The sequence below is a fragment of the Gymnoscopelus microlampas genome (assembly GCF_963454915.1).
Source record: "Gymnoscopelus microlampas genome assembly, chromosome: 22".
Taxonomy (NCBI): domain Eukaryota; kingdom Metazoa; phylum Chordata; class Actinopteri; order Myctophiformes; family Myctophidae; genus Gymnoscopelus; species Gymnoscopelus microlampas.
Genome location: NC_139959.1, coordinates 30,156,976 through 30,179,496, shown reverse-complemented (window position 1 = coordinate 30,179,496; position 22,521 = coordinate 30,156,976). Strand labels below are relative to the sequence as shown.

Sequence of the window (22,521 nt, the reverse complement as noted above, 5' to 3'; positions counted from 1 at the left end):
GTGGTTTCCACGACCCCCATAACTCTGAGAGTGTACAAATGGAACTAAATGGACCCTTGTGGGTCCATTTGGTTCCATTTGTACACTCTCAGAGTTACACACCTGTAAGGGACCATTTGGAAGCCCATGAGGGTCCTTGGACCCCAACTGTAGACCCACTGGTGTTCCCAGTGGGCCAACATGCACAACATCAGCACCCTGACTCTGTTTGACCAGAATGGAACAGAGCCTTCATTAGTATCATTGGTAACACCTGTGAATGTCTTCATAATATGGCTGCTGTGAATAGAGCCTATTGGCGCTCCCGGGCGCAGCTAGCCAATAGCAGCGGATTGCTCCGAGGTCAACTCGGTCTACTGCAGGCCTAGTATTTCACAAAGCAAGGCTGCCATTGACTTATGTGACTCATCGAATTAATCATCTACTCTACATCTCCTCCGCTTAGGGTCTGTTATTATTTTTCTTTATTTATGACAACATTACTCCCCATGGCGACTTGGCTTGTTTTGTACAGTAAGGGTACATTTATTCGTATGCTGTTAGGCCACAAGCTCAAACACCAAAATTAGTTTAATTAAACATACCAATGCTTTTTCATGTGGGCACTGGGCGCCCAACCATCCGGACATGATTAGCTCCGGGGGGGGGGGGGCGACCCAGCTTTTAAAGGGATAGTTCAGTCTTTTTATATTTGTGTTTGATATCGCGCATTCCAAGGTCCCGGGCAAACGGTTGAAAACCATTTTTCGCAATCGGCACGACGGTTGCTGTGAAATGTCCGCCGGAAGACTGTTGGCGCTCTGTAGCAATGCTAATGGAAATGAATGGTGTTCAGCAGATATTGGCTACTATTTGTCAAGAACGTTTTTTTATGCATGATATTGATTGATTGTTTGATTGATTGAGCAGTTTATTGAAAATTAAATTTAAGATAAAAAAATTAAAAAAAGAAAGCCTGTAGGCTTGTTTTCATTGTGGTCCTTTTCAAACCCCAACAAATAGAATAGTCTTTAACCACTTTTTAACTTGCTGTCCCTGTTTTGGGGCAGGTCATTTATAGGCGATCTACACTCTCAAAACGCATCGCATCACGAGGCGTTGTGAGCTTGTAGATCGGCTATTTTGGCTATTCGTCGTACGCCAAAGTATGTAGGGCTTAAGTGGTTATGGAACAGTTGCAGATGATTATTTTTGTTGTTGTTGTTGTATGCGGTCGATGCTTTATGAAGCACCGCCTGTGTCTGCAGCAGGTTTCAGCTCTGTAGCTCTCTGCTGTTGTTGCTTATTTGTTGTTTACGCTCCCCTTTGCTTGCCATGCCACCGCCGGCCGGCTGGCATCTCTGGTGCGGGTTCATGGATTTAAATGAGTAGTTCACCCAAAAAAGTACTTATTTTCTATCAATTACACACCCCATGAAGCCTTGAATTAATGTTTTGTTTTGTTTTCGTCGCATTCCTAAGCCAATAATCCCGAGGACCAGGTGGCTGCTCAGTAGGGGACTCAATTGAGTCATCAAATTACTGGCTCGGGAATGTGACAAAAACAAAACAATCTCCATTCATTCAAGGCTTCATGATGTGTGTAATTTATAGGAAATAAGACATTTTTGGGGTGAATTACTCCTTTAACATGGCGGTGCGTGTGATCTGTTCTCCGTCTTAAACAGCTACATGATATAGCTTGCCGCTAACCATTTGGGCAAGTGCCACTCAAATGCCGTATTTTCAGCTGAAAACTGTGTCACACACTGCGACGGCATGAGATTTTTGTCGAGGGGAATCGGTCTTGAGTGACGAAATCGAATAGAATTAAAATACCTCACCACCTCCGGTTGTGTGTAGAGCAGGGGTCTTCAACATTTTTCAGACCGAGGACCCCCTAGCTGATAGAGATGAAGCAGGGACCCCCACCCCCCCCCCCCCCTCGCCCACTACATATTGTATAAAATTGTGTTGCAGATTAAGCGTTTCATAGATTTCATGGATAGCTTAATAGACTTGTTTGACAGCAATTCATGTTGGATCCTTGTTGAAGACCCCTGGTAGAGTTTTGCTAAATGTCGGGGTGCTGTGGGTTCAGTAGGTTCACTCCATGCAAATGAGCCCGGTTGTAAGCACAGTGGACCCGAGTTCTGCTTCTTCCCACTGGACATGTGCCAGGCTGCCAGCTTCTCTCTGCCGGGCCGGGCGTCCATGCCAGCAACGCTTACAGCATAGGCAAAAAAAACTTGCAGGGACACACAAACACACACACACACACACACACACACATGCACACAGACAGGAAAGTATCCATGCATGCAGAAAACATCACTGATGGATCACAAGAAACATTTGTTTTGTGAATGAGCAACATCTTTGACTGCTTTGGATGAAAAAACAAAACCAGATCAAGAATTTTACGGTTTAGATACCTTTTTTTTTGCTTCTTCATTTTTCTTTTCATTAAGATAATAAATAAGGTGTCTTTTCTCTGTGCTTGTCGATAAAGGAGGGCATTTGCTTCTCCATGTTCTCCCAGCCATCGGGGGCGGCTTGGAGGTCTGGGAGTTTCGAGGCCAGCCACAACTTCAAACCTCCTCCTCTGTTTCTTCTCGTCTCCATAATCGGTTGTGTACACTGTATTTCTCTTAAACACTCTGCCTTTACTTCCAACTTCCTTCCTTCCTTCCTCCCTTCCTCCTCTTTCCCTTTCTTCTGTCCTCTGCTCTCCTACACCCCCCCTCCCTTGCCCCGCCCCCACCCCCAACCCCCCAAAAACACCACCCCACCCCCGACACCTACCCTCACCCCCCCTCTCTAGCCTCAGCGCCCGCCAGAGGATGCGCCCCTGCGCCCCAAATCGAGTAACGTTCAGCAAAGGCTGCAAACGCTGCGGATCGCCACGCGCTTTTACTGCGCTATGAAACACGTAAGAGATGTAAGGGAACCAGGGCTCATATACCAGGCATGATCTATATTATTATTATTATATCAAAGAATTTAAAGTTTGTGTTATTATCGCCTTTTTGTTTATTTCTACCCTCCCAAACCTTTCCTCCTCCTCCCCCAAGCGGACGCAGCTGTGACTTTAACCCGTTAAGACCTGAAGCCGATTCTACGAATGTTTTCTAAAAAGCGTACGTTGCAATATCAGTCGTTCCCACGCTTTTTCATAATTGGTAATTGGTTTCTCAAAATATTTTGTTCCAGGGACCCCCGGAAGCAAAGATTTGAGTTAAAAATGTTCGCTTTAAAACATACTTACAGTACATTCAAAGATTTGCTCAGATTGTCAAGATCTTTCAAAAATAGCAGATCTACAAGCTCGTAGCGCTGCACTCGGCACTATGAGCTTGTAAAGTGTAAAATAATGCTTTTCAGATCAAATCTAGAAATGACACAGATGCGTTCCCGGTCTTAATGGGTTAAAAAAAGACACGTCTTCTCACACACACCCTTTGTTTCCCATCTGCAGTCGCTCTTCCTCTGTCAGCCCACCCCCGTCTACTTGTTTTATTTATCTCGCCCGACAGTTCATTCTTCTTCTTCACCGAACAAATTGCACCAGACGTCAGCATCTTTATTCAGACATCTTATCGCTGGGTGGGTGATAGAGGAGACAGATCGTGATAATAAAATGGATGGTTAGAAAAGAAAAGAAAAAAACAAAACAAACATGTGAAGCATCAGTGAGTAAATGAAATGGAGATCGTTGTTTAGAAAAACTGTCGGAGAGCTAGAGCTCTTGATTGGTTGATTGGCTTTTGTGTCAATCAGCCAATCAAGAGATCAGACACACCCACAAATGCACTTGCACTGACCCTCAAAAGTTTGAAGTAAGTCAGTTAAAAAGCTTGCGCTAGTGTCTCTGTCTGGCCCCTGTAATGCTGGCACGCTAAACGGAGAGGTCCCTTGCCGTGGAGGAGTGTTGAAATGAGACCGTTAATGTGCTTTGGCTGTCTGGCCCGCAATCCACTGTCGCCTACACACTCTGTTTTGCAATGCAATATTTATTTCACAGTCAACAAGTTGTTGGCTAAGGACAAACAGCTCCGAGCCCAGACTAAGAGATTAGTCATTTACTGTTTTCCTCGAGGCAAGAGTTAGAACTAGAGCTTTTCTCCAAAGGGAAAAAAAGCAAACCAACAATAGAATGAATCTCCTAAAATGCTGTTATACTGATTATAGTCCTGGGGATTTTGAAGAAGTCAGTATTACGTCACTTGGCGAACTGTTGAACTGTTACTTTTCAGGAAATGGGGACATATTCCAATAGATCCAATGTAGTTATAATTTTGGCACAGGCTCTTTTTCAATTAAATATTTATAAAACCCAACAGATACACTTAACCAACCGCGGAAAAAGCTACTTTTGTGCAACACTCGTCTCTTACGACTATAGGGCATTAATGCACAATTTTTTTTTAATAAAAAACATAAAAAGTTGACACATACAAGGTTTCTGCCCGACAGATATGATAATGCTTCAGGAACCCATCAAGTCATTATTCGTCTCTGTCGGGTGTAAACCTCATACTGTATGTCCAAAACTGTTACTTTTCAGGATTCTGATTTTAAAAATGGCAAAAGTAGCAGATCTACAAGCTCGAAACGCGTCGCTTCGCGCCGTGTTTCGAGCTTGTAGATCTGCTACTTTTGATACATTTGGTGTGACGCTGTAGTATGATCAAGTAGGGCATTAATTTATGAAAAACCACAAACATTTAAAATGCGGAGATAAGAGGTTTCCGCCCAACAGCAACGTATTATTTTGATGTCAGTAGTTTAAACACAAGACTGCTATTTAGGAAACACTCCCAATATTGTGCCGCATTTCCTGCAAACTCGTGTTGGCGAGTTGCGCACACATTATGCACAAGTTTGTTCTGGTGCCACTCGGTCACCAATAATTGAATCATTCAAATTGAAGACATTTGGTAATTGCCATAAATTGGTGTCACTGTCGGGGTAAGGACTACGCCATTGAGATATAATTGCATCTACTTCACACCAAGTGCCTTAGACACACAGTAGTGGAAAATGATTAAGTTACAATAGCTCAATTACTGTACGGAAGTAATGTTTAGAGGTACATTTACTTAAGTATTTACATTTTGTGATACTTTACTTTTCTGTAAACGTATACTACATCTCCGATGCAGATATTGTGCCTTTCCCGCCACTCATATTGGACACAGCTTTAATTACTAGTTACTTTTCAGATTTACAAATACAAAACATGATAAATGATGATGTTTTATCATAGGTTAAGCTACCCAGCATCACATAAAGTCATTCAAATCAGCCACACCTTTACCAGTTGGCAACAGTGAAGTGATGAGCACATTAATACATAACTAATAACGATCCAATAATATGATTGTGAAATGGGCCATATGTGTACTTTTACATAGATCTACAAGCTCATGTGCTATGAGCTTGTAGATCTGCTATTTTTAAATAGTGGCTATAGCTAGAATCTAAAATGACACAGTATATGCGTTCCCGGATTGAATGGGGTTAAGAAACAAAATGAAATCTAAGTACCACTGTTGCATGTACAGTATACACACACACACACACACACACACACACACACACACACACACACACACACACACACACACACACACACACACACACACACACACACACACACACACACACACACACACACTCTTCCCATGTTGCAATCTTTTTGCAACTGCAAAACAGCCTTGAGCAATGCATGTGCATGCTCACACACACACACACACACACACACACACACACACACACACACACACACACACTCACCCAAACAGTTAATTATATCTGTATGACAGTACAGTATGTGAGTGTAGTAGTTCTATAGCTCAGGGGTCGCGGCTGACCCAGATTCTGTATTGACAGCCTGACATGACGCTGATGGGTGGCTGTGTCAACTAGTAGGCAAAAAAAACACAGCAAATAGCGCCAACTACTGTTGACACAGATCAGTGGTTCTCAAAGTGGGGTCTGGGGATCCCCAGGGATCCTTGAGGGGGGCCTATAAATATTTTTGGGTTTCAAATGGGGGGTATGCAGCCAAATGCATATTGGCTCTATGCACAGCAGCCATATTATCACTTCTTTCACAGGTGTTACCAATGATACTAATGAAGGCTCTGTTTCTAAATGGAACAGTCTCTGTTCCATTTAGTGTAGCACAGTTTCCACGACCCCCACAACTCTGAGAGTGTACAAATGGAACCAAATGGACCCGTAAGGGTCCATTTGGTTCCATTTGTACACCAGTGAGCACCAGTGAGCCAACATGCACAATATCAGCACCCTGACTCTGTTTGACCAGAATGGAACAGAGCCTTCATTAGTGTCATTGGTAACACCTGTGAATGTCTTCATAATATGGCTGCTGTGAATAGAGCCTATTGTTGCTGTCGGGGCAGAAATCTTTTATCTCCATATATGTTCATTCAACAGTGTCACACGAAAACATCGAAAGTAGCAGCTCCACAAGCTCGTTGCTGTTTTTGAATTTGAAACCTGGAAAGTGACAGTTTTGGACATATTAGCTGGGGACCACCTGGAACCCCCTCAAGGACCACTGATGGTCCCCGGACCACTGGTTGAGAACCACTGATCTAAAGGGCCACTTCATCAACCTGAATCCTACAGTGTAGTTCTGCTTTGAAAACATGATTCAGAGCGTCCTGGTACTGTTGTTCTGTGTGGAGAGTTCACTCTCAAATGTGCTGGGGGGAAAAGAAGGAAAAAAGATAACAGCCTATGTAAAATCATCAAGGGTTCATGCAAAAAAATCCCATTAAGACCTGAGGCCGATTGTACAAATTATGTATTCCTTCTAAATCAGTAGTTCTCTGACTTTTTTGTGCAAAGGACCCCCAAAATAAATTATTCTTTTTTTTTTTCATATAGGGTTTTTAAAAAATAGCCAGAGTAGCAACATGAAATACGCTTTTGATGTTCGGAGAGGTTTTCGTCTGTTATACTCTAGGGCTTTCTCAACTTCAACTCGACTTCGGTTTGTTGTCACATCACACAGTTTACACCAGGTATAAAAAGAGCTTTGTCTGTCAACTCCCGAACTTTCCCTTTGTTCCTGTCTCTCTGTATTTTATTTTTAGTACAGTGCCTTTGATTTTTCCTGTCTCTCTTCCATTTCTTGTCTTGTTCTTTTGTCTCAACCTATCTCTGTTTCGCACACGACTCTGGAGTCAGAAGTTTTTTTTTATTTTTTTTTAAGCAAGTCAGTGTAAGGGAGGAAAATCAACGACAACTCCCCGGGTGATCGAATCCCACGCCTGTCTGAGAGAGAACAAAAATGTAAGAACGGAATTAAAAACAGGCAGGGGTTTAGAAAAGTCCTAAGCGCCCACGGCACAGAAAAGAATACAGATGGCAGGAGGGATGAATGGATGCATAGGAGGACTGTTGAACGGGAGAGCGCGAGAGAGAGCGAGAGAGAGCGTCTGGAATAAGTGAAATAGACTGTCAAGTTGAGGTGACAGTTCTGCAAAGTGCTTTTTCTTTGTCTGCGGCAGTCCTTGCAGTCGAGCCTTGCATTGCATTCACATTTTTTACCTTTGTTTATTCAATATCTCAGCCTTAGTGAGTCGCACCACATCACATTCTTTTCGTTCCCAGCCCAATCCAAGGTCTATGTCTGTGTATATATGTGCTCAAAGGTCCTATCTGTGTTGTCTTGTGTACTTGTATGTCCCTGTGTATTGTATGTTGTCCGTGTGAGAAGTGTGTGTGTGTGTGTGTGTGTGTTTCTGTCATTTCGGGCTCATTTCTAGTGCTGTTTTGTTGTGTGACTGCCCTTCTCCCGCTTACAAGTGGCAAAAAACTGCTGCCTTGTTACCTCATTTCCTGCTCTCTACTTCCTCAGAGCCTCAGAGCGTACGCCCCCTTCCTACCTCACATGACACATCTGCCCTCCACAGGCCATTGGCGGTATTGCAACGAAGAACATTTTTTTAAAACGGCTTCAGCCTTGCTTTTCGTTAGGCTGAACGATGTGGGGGATGTAGGAGAACACTATGGACTTAGAGAGTTCCTGCCAAACATTATCTGAACTGTGAAATGTCTTTTTGATAAAGGGGCCAAAACAAAATTAACCACAAGCTTGGTTTCCCCAAATGCATCTTATCTTGACATTCGTCCCTGTATGTATACATTATAAGTTTGGATGCTCTTGGGAACCCAGGAAAATTTTAAATGAGGACATTTCACGCCATTCAGATGGCTTTTCATCAGCTAATGCCTGATTTACAGTCTGTTGCGAGCTGGCGTCGTGCACTGAACATGGTAGATCTACAAGCTCGCCACCCGTTGTGAGCTCGTAGATCGGCTATTATTGATGCGCGGCACCGCCGCATGGCTAAGTATAAATCTGGCTTAAGTGTACGGTTCCACCAGATGCCTTTTTTTTTTTGTAGACAAAATGATTTATATGTACTTCATATGTCTACAGCTGTGTTCATTTGGATCAAATGTGTAAATGCACATCACTTTATGTCTGTGGTGATAGTAAATGTAGGTCTTTTTCAAACTGTAATGTTTCTTGTCACTGAATAATCACAAATGTTGTATTTGCAGTTTCTAGCACACTCAGACATGGCATTTATGTTATTAAAGGCAGTACTATAGTATTATGTTGGCAGATGCATTTTCAGATTAGTTTCCAAACGTAGGCCGAAACAAGGATATTGCCTGCTACAGAAACCATCTCTGCAAGCTTGGCGTGGCGTTCTGATTTTTCTGGTGACAAATTCCTGAACGCAACGACGCGTGAAATCGATCTTGCGTTGGCGTGAAGCGTTTACTTACTTGCAACGGAGTATGTTTCAGGCTTTGAGTTTCACAAAGACATACCATTGCTATTACCCCAGAGGTCGGGAAGTTAAGTGTGTTTTCACATCACGAAGGTTTGATCGAGATAAAAGCACAGGTGTAGACATATGTACGTAAACTGGCCGATTGTTTTTTTTTGGCAGACGGTCACCTTTTGGCATGACACCTGTCAGCCAGCTGGGACGTTGGGATGTGAACACAGAGAATGAATGTAAAAGAAAAACTACAGAGACATCTCTACACATTCCCTAGCGTCTGTCGGTGGAAACCTCATATGTCTAAAACTATTGGTTTTCAGAATTCAAATTCAAAGATGCCCAAGATATCCAAAATAGCACATCTACAAGCTCAAAACGCTTTGCGATGTGACTCGTTTTGAGCTTGTATTTCTGCTGCTATTTTTGCTACTTTTTTTTGTGTGACACTGACTGTAGCATGAAGAAAGTAGGGTATTCATTTATGGAAAAATATATTTTTTTTAAATATGGACATAAAGAGGTTTCTGCCCGACAGCAACGATAGGCAACAATAATGCTCAGAGTTTGTTTCACACTAATGCTAAAAACATTTATCTTTTTTTTTTAAGTATGAAAAAAATGCACCAGGTGGATCTATGCGTTAAACTTGTGCATGCAGCATGCATGTGAACACGTGAAGTCATTCCACAAGCCTCCTCTGTTCCGGTCTGGAACGAGGTCAAAGCTTTGGTTTGGCAGTTTGGAACTTCTGTTTTTATCCTACACACGTTTGGCTGAAACAGACACGCATGTTAATAATCAATAAAACACAGGTGTATGTAATAATAACAAAACGATATGCGAGGGGTTTCAATGAGGCATGAATACATAGTCGGCTACTGTAGGTAACCATGGAGCATCATGTCAAATATTTGAATGTATGTTTTTATTTGATCCAGTAATTAACAACATGAACCATACAGTAGCATCCTCATTCTGCCGGAAATGGCAGATGTACAAGCTCACAAACCCGTAGCATTGTGAGTAAGCTTTTACTGTAGCTCGGCTATTTTTGGCAATGAGATTTGGTGTAGAGGGGGAAAAGGAGGGGACCAAGTGTAGAACCCTGGGGGACCCCCAGCCAACTAAATATATAGGGTTTAATTGGTTAAAATACAAATTCAGAATTCATTTATTTTGCATCTAGCTGACTTGTAGTTTGTGCTTCTTGAAATCCCACGCCTCTGCATATGTTTTCCATGCTGCCTATACCAGACCTGGGCTAATATAGTGATATACTTTTCGATTAAAACGTCATGCATGATGATTTAGATGGATCATGCTGTCGCCGCTTTAGTTTTTTGGGTTTGGCTTTGTTACTACCCAGTAAAATCCTGAGTGTTCAAATTCACGTGAGAAAAATGGCCTCACGATTTTAATGTGCACTCCCTGTGCATGGATTTATATGTTGATGGGAGTTTGGACTATGATTTGATGTTAAATGAGTGATTTTAATGCTAACAGATTGGAGTCCTGAAACTGAGCTTTTAGTCGCCTATTTTTGGAACCTTTTTGGGGCGGAAATATATGTTTTCCCAGAATCGATTATTTCATTCAAATCAATTCTTCTTTTTTTTTGTAGTCGGATCAAAACCTATTAGATCGATAAAACCGCTGCACCCCTAGAAGCTACAGATTTGTGTCGGCAACGGGGACGAGCTATATTTGAACCCAGGTCTGCAGAGCCCCCTCCCTCCCTGCCAGACCAACCAACAGGATGGTCTGAACGGTGAAAGATGTCATGGTTCTGACTGCTTCTGTGTGTTGTTGTTCACCGGGGGGGTGGTCCTCCCGTCTCCGCTCCGCTACTATTAACGGATCCACCAGTCCAAGGAGCTGCCCACGTACAAGGACAACGACTTCATCAACGACGGCCAGAAGATCCACATCGACGACGAGAACAAGAAGATATTCCTGGAGAAGCTGAGGAAAGACGTGGAGGTATGATGCATGCGTTTGGTTAGATTGACCGACTTAAGGTGGGAAAGATACGCACAATATGTACATCAAGTTTAGTTTCTTTACTGATGTGAAACTGATGACACTTGTCTATGTACTTTTAGCCATCATCTCTCTGCCCCAATAGGCTCTATGCACAGCAGCCATATTATCACTTCCTTCCCAGGTGTTACCAATGATACTAATGAAGGCTCTGTTCCATTTAGTGTAGCACAGTGGTTTCCACGACCCCCATAACTCTGAGAGTGTACAAATGGAACCTTACGGGTCCATTTGGTTCCATTTGTACACTCTCAGAGTTACACACCTGTAAGGGGCCATTTGTAAGCCCATGAGGGTCCCTGGACCCCAACTGTAGATATGTACAATATCAGCACCCTGACTCTGTTTGACTTGAATGGAACAGAGCCTTCATTAGTATCATTGGTAACACCTGTTAATGTCTTCATAATATGGCTGCGAATAGAGCCTATATCTCCTCTTCCTCCCAACTCCTCTAATAATAATAATGATGATAATATCTCAAATTTATATAGCGCTTTTCTAAGTGCCCAAGGACGCGTTACATGTGTGGGGAGGGGGGTGCAAGGAGAAAACAACAAAAGAAAAGCAACATTATTAGGAAAAAGACAAAGAAAAGCTAAGACCCTGGGGGATCCCCAGCTGTTTAGATTTTATTCCCAATGGAATAAAATCAAAACAGTGGATCACTGAAACAGAAGGGTGTGCTTTTATCTTTGGAAAGCCTTTTTGAAGAGCTGGGTTTTGAGAGCAGTTTTGAAGGATTGGAGGGTGGGGGGGGGCTTCTCTGATAGTAATGGGGAGTGCATTCCACACAGTCGGGGCAGCAAAAGCCCTATCGCCCCAGGTACAGGTATGTGGTCTTGGGGACCTCAAGGAGGTTGATGTTACCAGACCTGAGGGTGTGGGAGGGGACATGACGTTTGAAGAGGTAGGGGGGAGCCAGATTGTTCAGTGCCTTGCAGTGTTGATTTCGTCGACTAAAACTATGACGAAAAATGCTCGTCGACCTTTTTTCACTGACGAAAAGCGAAGCTAAATATATTTCAACAAATCAAAACTTGACTAAAATGTTAGTGAGGGACGACTGGAGAAGAGATCCAGTAGAACTAAAAGGCAAGTCATTTTATGTTTGGTTGCACTCTACAAGCTCACAACGCGTTGCAGCGTGTAGATCGGCTATTTTCAGCACGCAACCAAGTGTAAAATCAGCCATTACAACGCCATCAAGTCCCACCAAAATACATTTTAGTCGACTGAATCAACTGCAGATTGAGTCGACTATAATCTTTATGATATTTAGTCGACTGAAACTAGACGAAATCTAAAACATTTCAGATGACTAAAATATGTCTAAAACTAACACCGGTGGCTTGTAGGTGGTGAGTAGTATTTTGAAGTGGCTTCTTCTCGCTCTCCTTTCCATTCAGTTCCTGGCCCAGCTGAAGCTGATGGACTACAGCCTGCTGGTGGGGATCCACGACGTGGAGCGCGCCGAGCAGGAGGAGGTGGAGAGCGAGGACAACGAGGGCGACGACGACGGCGAGAGCGACGGCGGCGGCATCGGGACGCCCCCCGACAGCCCCAGCAACACGCTGGACAGCACCAAGCCCCTGTCGCCCGGGGAGTTTGACCCCACCATAGACGTATACGCCATCAAGAGCAACGACAGTGAGTGTGACTGTGCTTTAGCGATGATCTTCTCACCGATTACAATTAGCAATTTACAATTTAGGCATTTAGCAGACACTCTTATCCAGAGCTATTTTAAAATAAGCAAGGTAAACACAGGCATCAAATGCAGAGAGACAGAGTATAGTGCCTCAGTAAACTAGCATCACAGGTAAACCAAGAACCTAGCATCAGTCTAAACAATAGACCAAACAATAGATCAAAATAATAATCTGTACATTGAAACTATAGAATACCAGGTAATCAGTAAAAAAATGTATATAATAAACCGAGGACAACCTGAAGAGGAATCTATTAGTCTGATTAACCACTTACAACCTATGTTGTAAAACTGTGCTGGGCGAAAATAGCTGATCTTGCAGGGATCAAACCGGGAAACTTCCGGCTCCAAAGCGGACCGCTCTACCTCCTGATCCATTGCTCGATTCTGTACTGAAACTCTTTAGATTCAGCTGTGCTCAAACCTTCTTTTGCGTATCAGGTCTGCTGGTGGTATCGTGCAGTCTAGGGCTAGGCTATTTGACTTCAAATCAATATCATGATTATTTCAAATTTTTGCCTCGGTTACGATTAAAAAACGATATTTTTGATGGTGAAAATAGCCCATCTACAAGCTCACAACGCATTGTGATGCATTGTGAGCTTGTAGATCGGCTATTTTTGTACACCACCATTGTACAATGAAGTATAATACAGGGTTAAGTGGTTAATCAGACTAATCGATGTAGTCAATTAGAAAAATGTACTATATATATTTTTTTTGATTTGCTGATATAATAAGAAAAAAAACGTGCTTCTCCATTATACGGTTACAAGTCGGTTATTGGTTCTAAATATGGGTTTTGATATATTTTTCGGCGAATTGCCCAGCCCTAGTGCAGACTGGTAAATTGTAATGCGTGTTGCTTGTGTACATCTCCAGATGCTCCCAGGAAGGAGGTGTACTTCATGGCGGTCATAGACATCCTGCAGCACTACGATGCCAAGAAGAAGGCTGCCCACGCTGCCAAGACCGTCAAACATGGGGTATGTATGGAGCCCTGTGCTATCTGTCATTACTTGCGCCAGTGAAGCAGCGCAAGTACTGTATTCAGGGCCGTCATGTCGAAAGGAGTACACAACATATTATATAGATATATATATGTATATAGATATATATATATATATGTATTATATATATATATATATACATATATATATATATATATATATGTATTATGTATATATATACATATATATACATATATATATATATATATATATACATATATATATATATACATATATATATATATGTATACATATATATACATATATATATATATATATATATATATATCTATATATATACATATATATATATATGTATATATATATATATCTGACTGTGGCATGTCGTTTCCGTACCGCATGGCAGCCACCAATGTGTTTTAAAATCTAAACACTGTCATTATTTCATACAGAAGTATACGCTTAATAGTAATACATATTAATGTGGGGGTCCTTGACATGGAAAAACATTTGAAAACCACTGAGCTTTAATAACTGGTAAAAGAAAAAACTCTTGTGTGTTTGTCCCACAGGCTGGAGCAGAGATCTCCACGGTGAACCCAGAGCAATACTCCAAGAGGTTCTACGATTTCATCACCACTATCCTGTCATAGCCCCGCACACCCAACCCCCAACCCCCCACGACAGGAGCGACAGGAGGCCGCCGCTCCCGGAGGTTGGGGGGGGGGGGGGGTCGCCACCCACGGGGACAGAAAAGCAGGGAGCAAGGAGAGGAAAACACATCCCACGTTGAGAGGATTAGGTGCTGTGATGGTCTTTGTATCAGTCTCTCTCTCTCTCCCTCAACCTGTTCTTCCTCTTCCTGTCATCTCTCCCTCATTCCCTCTGTCCCTTTCATCCTTCTCTCCTTTCAAAAAGGGGGGGCATCGCGCTCTGCAGCTACGAGGGAAAAAAAAAAACATCATTTGTTTACATTTAACCTCTCCTCTCCTCTGTTTTGTTTTGTTTCATTTTTTGGTTATCTTTTGTTACGTTCGATGAGGAGAGCTGTGGGTTGTTCAAGTCATGTTTTTTTTTTGTTTAATTTTTATAATTTGTTTTGTCTGTCTTGATTGTTCATGTTTGGGAAATATGGCTTTTATTATTGCCTCTAACGCGACGTCCCGCATCCATGGAGTGTTTTTTCTTGTTTTGTTTTGTTTCGCTTCGTTTGTTGTTGTTTGTCTTTTCCCTTCCGAGGTGAGGTGGATGTTGGGGGAGGGGGGGATGAGGTCAACGGGGGGGTTCAGAGGTCACTTTTTTTGCAGCAAGTAGGAGTAGTAGTAGGGCGTTTACGTTGAGCCTCGTCCAATGCAATCGCTTCGCGTCAAGGGAAGCAGGAAGCAGTCTTCCAATGGGCCAACAGCCAGTTAACCCCACCCAATCGCCATACATGTTCTCAGCCAAAACGATTCGTCCCCTCATCCCACCAATCACCTGCTAGCACCTCCCCTCCCTGACAAAATGTTCTCTCGCCCGTTTACAATTGGCGCCGGATCAGACTCCCAGGTTATTGTCCTGCCACACACACTTGCGCTCAAAACGCACACCCCCTCCTCTACTAAGTTGCTGTCCATTATGTCCAGCGAGTCATACCGTAATGCTTGTCTATAGCAGCTATTTGTGTCTCTGTGTTTTTGACTCTGCTGTCTCGTTGCGTTGCGCAGCCTTACTGTGACACTGAGGGAACGACCGCAGCTTTAAGACTCATTTATTGCTTCGTCGCACGACGTTGTCACGCGCCGAAAACAGCAGACCTGCAAGCTCACACCGCGTCGCATCGTGCAAACGAAGTATTAACCGAGCTTCACAGTGAGTGCAAGTGATATCAAAGTTTGAAATGAACGCCGTCATAGTGCTGGCACTGGTCTCTGCTCCTCGTAACTGTGGGAAACTTCCCAGAAGTCTTGGCAGGCCACGGGGGTTTGGTTTAGTAACTGGTTTGAGGTCGTCTCATCGTAGGGTTTCATTTTGAAACGTCATCAGCCCCTTAACTTTCCATTGACTTCAGCACCTTATAAATAAAAGACAAAAAGATTGCACTTTTTTTTCTTCCAAATGAGTTGTTAAAGGATAGGAGCTCTTGTTACGTGCAACCGCGGCAAAAAGCGCCAAGCGAAAGGAAGAGTAGCGCTTCTATAATACAATCTCGCAGGCCCAGCCGTCCTTTCTACCATTAATATACGTCTGAAAGGACTGGATGGAATAAACTTTATGGCAATATTTGATAGGGCGAGTACACGTTCAAATCCTGTTGAGTGCTCATTTAAATCTCGGGACAGTGGGGGACCAGACCCCACTTCGCCACGCCACTCTGTGCTTCCAAGATAGACAAACGCCTCTTTAACGCCAGCATTGTTACCCGCGGCACACAAAACGAGGCTCATTTAAACTTCATCAAATGACCGCATTGTCCGACCAAAAATGACAATGATTTGAACAACAACAAAATTCATTTTTTGACATACGACAGAGTCGTATGACCCAGTATACATGAGCCTTTGATGACAGCCGATGGTGTGTGTGTGTGTGTGTGTGTGTGTGTGTGTGTCAGTGTTCCAGGAGAAAAGATGGCAAGAAAAAGGGGCAGAGAGCGGAAGGACAGAGTAGAAGTCTGCAATGGAACAATATAGGTGTTTTCAGCCTAATCGCATGCCGGCACTGCGCATCAAAAATAGCCAACATACAAGCTCTGAACGTGTTGCGGATGCAACTCGTTGTGAGCTTCTAGGTCTGCTATTTTGCGAATCAGGCTTTTTTCTTTTTTTTAAAGCGGTTATGTCACGCCAACCCCCCATTAACCTCTTCTCTAACCTGGCTGTGAGTTTGTGTTCTTCATCGATGTTTGTGTTGTTGATGATGATGATGATGTTGTTGTTGAAAGGTGGTTTACCCTGTGTTTTTGAATTTGGTGGATTTATGAATCGATTGATTCTGTGTGTGCGTGTGTTTTGGTTTTTATGTATATTTTGCACAAAAGGAAAAGGAACCAAATGTTTATGCATATGATTATCCCGATCGGTCCATGTGGTCTTAAAACAAGGGAAATGCAATATTACCTGTGCGTACGTGAGGAGAGCCTTTTGGCGCGTGTGTCAGTCGACGGGATTTAACCCATTAAGACCCGAGGCCGATTCTACAAATGCCTTCCAAAAGTCAGCAGTTCTCACACTTTTTTTTCAAAAAAGTTCAAAAATAACAGATGTACAAGCTCGCAGTGCGGTGACACGCTGTGAGTTTGTGTATCTACTATTTTTGAATAGCCAACGCTAAAATCTAAAATGACACAGACGACCTTCCCGGTTTTAATGGGTTAATGTTGGTGTCCTCCCTCAACGACTGTAACCCCACACACACACACACACACACACACACACACAAGCAAAAAAATAAACGACGTAAAAAAAACTTCCATCCGCAGCCACGTTTAGTTCAGATATCACAGATTATATCCACATTTATATTTTTACATTGCAATTTTAGTCGTGTAACATAGTTGTATTTTAAAAACGAGTGGAAAAACAAAAAAAACGAATAAAATGTAAAAGAAGTGAAAGACGAACCCATCTTTGTGAGTGAATGTGGCGTCGTGGTTTAAATGAAGAAGCGTTCTGAAATGGCTTACTATTATACTGTATGTACTGTAAAGTTTAAAAACAAAAGGCAGACAAAAAAAAATTCAGAGTAAAACAAAAAAATGCATGTCGCAGGATGAAGATTCCTGCACCCCCCCCCCCCCCCCTCAAGTCTGTGTTTGTTGGCTGTTTCCTGCATCTGTACCACTTTAACCTCTCTGTGTCCTCTTCAGTGTAGTAATGATAATAATAATAATAATATGAATAATATTGATGATAATAATCAGTCCCTGCCATGCTTTAAATAACTGTTTGTTTTTCATTGTATACACTGTGGAAGAGGTGTGCCTTTATACTCCAAGAATTATTTAATTTTGTATTCTTTTTTTTTCTTCTTGTTTTTGAACAAAGGTTATTTTAATAATAGGGTGTTTACTTTAACATGTATTATTATTCCCGACTTTATGCCCCGCCCAGCTCCCCCCACCCCCCATTGTTCCAGAACGTATGTGTTCAGTTTTTTTTTGCGTTCATGTTAATCAAAGTGATCAACAACAACAAGAAAAGGCATTGATGACAATTATGTTTTAAACAAAACAAGCAATACGTCTCTTGTCGGGTGGAAACCACATATCTCCTAGACCTAAACTGTTACTTTTCAGGATTCATCAAATTAAAAAATAGCAAAAATAGCAGATCGCCAAGCTTAAAACACGGCGCTTCGCGCCGTGTTTTAAGCTTGCGGATCTGATACTTTTGATGCTTTTGTGTGATGCTGGTAGTATGATCAAGTAGGGCGTTATTTTACGGGGGAATAAAATATGGTGATAAGAGGATTCTGCCCGACGGCGACGAAAAGGAGTTGACTGTCTTTGTCTGTGAATTGAAGGTTCAGAGGTCTGATCTCAGGTCTCAGTTTTAGTGGTTGTTTTGAGGTAAATCCTGTGGCCATTCATCAATCTGATCATTCAGTTCATCTGCGGACATCGTCTACCTCCGTTGTCGTTGACACAGCTTCTGTGCTCATGTTAAACCCCTGTCCGAGTGTGTGTGTGTGTGTGTGTTAGTGTGTTATCCGCCATCTTGATATCTCCACATACTGTACAGGCATAGCCACAGATGACAATGTCACGCATCAGGGATGGGGTTTTCCTACGTGTTACTCAAACCACATTTTATTGCTAACAAAAACTGCAACTGTTGTTTTTCTTTTTTTACCTTCTTGCACTTTTACTTTTAACCTGGATTCATGTTGTCCAGATGATCACATGTCTGCCTGCCCGCCCTGTGAATGGCTACGTTTCATACAAGAAACATCTGACCTGAAGTCTGTGCTTGGATGCTTTTCTTTTTCGGCTTTCACTAAAACGGGCTATTTATGTTTTTTTTTACTCAATTACTATAAACATCAAGAAGGGTCACAAGTGACTTCCAGTCCCACTCTGCTGCTCTGTTTGGCCCTGGAGGCCTCCTGTAGTCACAAAAATAAAATGTGCAAGCTCACTTTTTAGAACAACAGAGCCAAGTGCATGCTGGGAGAGCGAGTTTTCCCTTTTCTTGTAAGCGTTGTTGGGGGGGTGAGGAGGGGGGATGGGGGCGGATGGGTATTGTCGTGATGCATCGGTGGAAAAGAAGGCAGTCGGACGTCAACGGACACAAATGACGGACGATTGCACGCAAATTACAGTGCAGCACACACACACACACACCCTTCGCCTGCCCCGCTGCACTCATCATCAGCACCGCCCCCGTGTTCACCCCCTCACCGCACCACCCGCAACCCCACCCCCCACCTCCTTCTGAACCAGCATCCATCCCACTTGACGAGTCAAAACTACGCCGCAAAATGCTCAGTGTTCATTTAGTGCTTAACCTCACTTGAACCCCCTGTAGTCTTAGAGAACCGGACTTGAGTTACGACTGTACCGTGACCACTTTTTCCGTCTCCACCCGATATCGCAGTCAAAAATAGACAATCTACAAGCTTGTAGATCGGCTATTTTTGGCTAATGTTCCACCCAGAATATGGACACTGGGGTTCAAGTACGTCGAATGGCAAAAGTAGCGGGTCTTTGCTTGTTGATCGGCTATTTTCGCAATTTCGCAAAGTCTTGACAATTTATACTCCGTCATACAATGGTGTTGTTGAGCGCCCAAAAAAAACACACAATCTGCTATTTTTTGACACGCAAACCCCCCATCGTAAGACAAAGTATGAGTCGGGCTGAAATCTTCCCGAGTTGACCTAACCGCCGAGCATTCTGCCACGTAACCTACATTTAGCTTGAAGAATATCGTACGGTGTGTAATGTATATGTTTGTTTGAATCGAATTTATTTTTTTAACGTGTACTTGCTTGGGAGACGGTGGGATTTGTACAAGTTACAGGGAACAAAGTGTGTGTTTGACATGGGATTTAATTTGTCAAGTGCTTAAGGGAATTAATGGAGACTGTAAATACATACTATAGGTGACCGGGGGGACAGGCAAAATCTGGCAGGGCTGCGGCAATTTCCTTTGGCCCTCTCCGATTTACGAAACAAAAATGTCTCCAAAATGTTATTGGAGACGAAACTGTTGAATTTGCACAAAAAAAAACTTGTGAGATACTTGGGCAAGGAAACCCCCTTATAGGTTATGCCTCCCCAGAGCTAACATTGCTGTGTGTGTGTGTGTGTGTATGTGTGTGTGTGTGTGTGTGTGTGTGTGTGTGCGCGCGTGTGTGTGTGTGTATGCGTGCGTGCGTGGTCTGAGATGATGGTTGTTTTGGTGGACGTTCCCTCTCCCATGAGAGAGGCCAACTCATATTCTGTGATGTTTATTGTTCTACACATATATTGATGAATATAACGATAATAATACACTCCATTCCATAAGCGTTCACTCAAACCAATTAAAGCACTTGTTCTGCTCAAAGCAAAGTCTAGTGAGGTGGTTTGTGCTTTTGGCTCATGTTTATACTGCATAATCAAGAGAAAAAATGTATTATAATAATTGTGTCCCCTTTAGTTGTTTCAGTATTTGCCAAGTATGTTTGCATATACCTGGAATTTGTCCTCTGCATCTAAATCATCATAATTGCGGCGGATTACCATATAACCAAATCAAACCTCTCTCTTCCTGAATGATTTATTGTAGCCTGCATGGTTTATTCTTTTCTGTGACCTACTTAAAGCGGCACTAAGTAACTTTCCTCTTCTACCCCGGATTTGAACCCGGTTTCCTGCACAAGTGCTGATGTTTTTACCATTGAGCTAATGGAGCCTGCCTACTCAGGGGATGAATTGAATCTTGACCATCAGGTCAGATCCTGTGGCTAGGTGAGACATGACCTTTGACACGATCTAAATGTCTCAATAGAATAGCAGGGAGACAGAATACAACCACCCCAATTGTATAAATGATATTGTATTTACATACTCCATACAGATTGGACAAAATACATTTTATTCATTATGAAAAAGTTAGATAGTGAGGCTCTAAAACTAGTTTTCTCAAATGTTATTCATGCTGTCATTTGAATTTCCGTTTAGAAATAGTTTATTGATTGATTGATTGAATACTTTATTAAGAGTTTGCAAGAAGTACAGAGGTACAGTTATACAATAATGCTAAAAGGATAAAACAAAAAACCCTGAGGCTATTCAACAGGGGGTCCACGAACTCTATAGGAGTCATTGCAGGGGATGCAATGACTCTTTAAATATCCCTTAGAATACACATTACTGTTAATCCAACGTTTCTTTTTTATGAGATGGTAGGGAAGACAGCAGTGGTGTAAAGTAATACCGTAAGTACATTTACTCAAGTACTGTACTTAATAAGTACAATTTTGAGGTACTTTTACTTTACTGGAGAATTTCCCATTTTCAATACTTTTGCTTCTACTCCACTACATCTCAGAGGCAAATTTTATACTTTTACTCCACTACAATTATTTGACTTTAGATACTAGTTACTTTATAGATTTTGATTATTATTACAAAACATACATTAACCACTTCAGCTCTGTATGCATTTCAGTCATTTGAAAATAGCAGATCTACAAGCTCACAATGTGTCGTGATGCAATGCGTTGTGAGCTTGTAGATCTGCTATTTTTCTAAAGATACATTTTATAAATTTGAAAACTTGTGAAATGGGAAATTCTGCATAATGAGTACTTTTACTTTTAGTACTTTAAGTATATTTTAATGACAATACTTTTGTAATTTTACTCAAGTACATTTTGATTACCTGACTTTTACTTGTAACAGAGTATTTCTACATTCAGGTATTGATACTTTTACTTAAGTAAAACATTTGAGTCCTTTTCCCACCAAAGAGGAAAGCTAAGAGAGAATATTGTCCATTTCCTAAAGTAAAAACCTCTGCTTTACCGCTAGTCACGTGCTTTCTCCAATGTTTGTGAGGAAGAATAAAACAACATCCTGTCAGATGTATTTCTAGAAATGGAACCAACTGACACCTTCAGTTAAATAATCTAGATGTTTGTAAATGTATCATTAAGTAAATGAAACGCAATGCCTCAAATAAAATGTCAACGAGGACGTCAGGGATTGGTGGTAATGATTGTCTTGTTTTAGATTTATTGGATCAGATATTGTTCTCGTTATTAGGCTATTTTGTGTCAATCCAGTTTGTTTCATCACGAGATTCTTCATCATGAGTCAATAGGTTTATGAATAGATAGAACGTGAAACACACGCTGTGAAATAGGCCTATAGACAAAATTCTAACACATTGTAGGCTTATTAACACACATGCCCGACAGTGGTGGAAAAGTACTCAAATGTTTTACTTATTAAGCCAAGGACGGGAATTCCCGTCCGATTCTGCAATGGCTCTCATTGCCAAGGACGAAAATGTATTTAAAAAAAAAAAAATGTCACACAGAACCACAGATAACGCGATCTGAAGATTTACTGCTCCATTCCCTCCCTGGTTAACTTATTACATAAAAATCCTGTATCTCGGCTCCTGTGTACTTTTTTTTTACTATGTATTTTTGGTCGAGACATGCTATTTTCAAAGGCAGACAACAAATGTCAACGAGGTTGCGATGACCTAGTTGACATTTGTGAAACCACACAGTGAAACCCTCAGTGATTAGCAACCATCAGGGGATTGATTATACTGGAGATAAATATTCTGTGACTACTTGAAAAGGTTATAAAACACAAAAATCACTGGCAGTGGGTAAGTATATTAATGTATATACTCTGGCAGTTAAAGAGTTAAGTTAAAGTATCAATACTGTAATGTAGAAATACTCTGTTAAGTAAAAGTCTGATAATCAAAATGTAGACTACTAAAAGTACAAAAGTATTGGGATCAAGTACTCATTATTTCACAAGGTATCATAT

At 41.9% G+C, this 22,521-nt stretch overlaps 1 protein-coding gene across 1 annotated transcript in view; it reads left to right on the top strand.

Annotated features, from left to right (window-relative positions):
* The window catches only part of pip4k2aa (phosphatidylinositol-5-phosphate 4-kinase, type II, alpha a), a 70,003-nt gene extending 55,221 nt beyond the window's left edge, over window positions 1-14,782 (top strand). Inside the window, exons 7-10 of the mRNA XM_084048636.1 lie at window positions 10,686-10,799; window positions 12,269-12,509; window positions 13,453-13,556; window positions 14,114-14,782. Of these exons, the coding sequence (XP_083904762.1) occupies window positions 10,686-10,799; window positions 12,269-12,509; window positions 13,453-13,556; window positions 14,114-14,194 (540 nt within the window). The 3' untranslated portion in view covers window positions 14,195-14,782. The remainder of the gene's footprint in view (window positions 1-10,685; window positions 10,800-12,268; window positions 12,510-13,452; window positions 13,557-14,113) is intronic.
* Window positions 14,783-22,521: the final 7,739 nt, after the last annotated feature.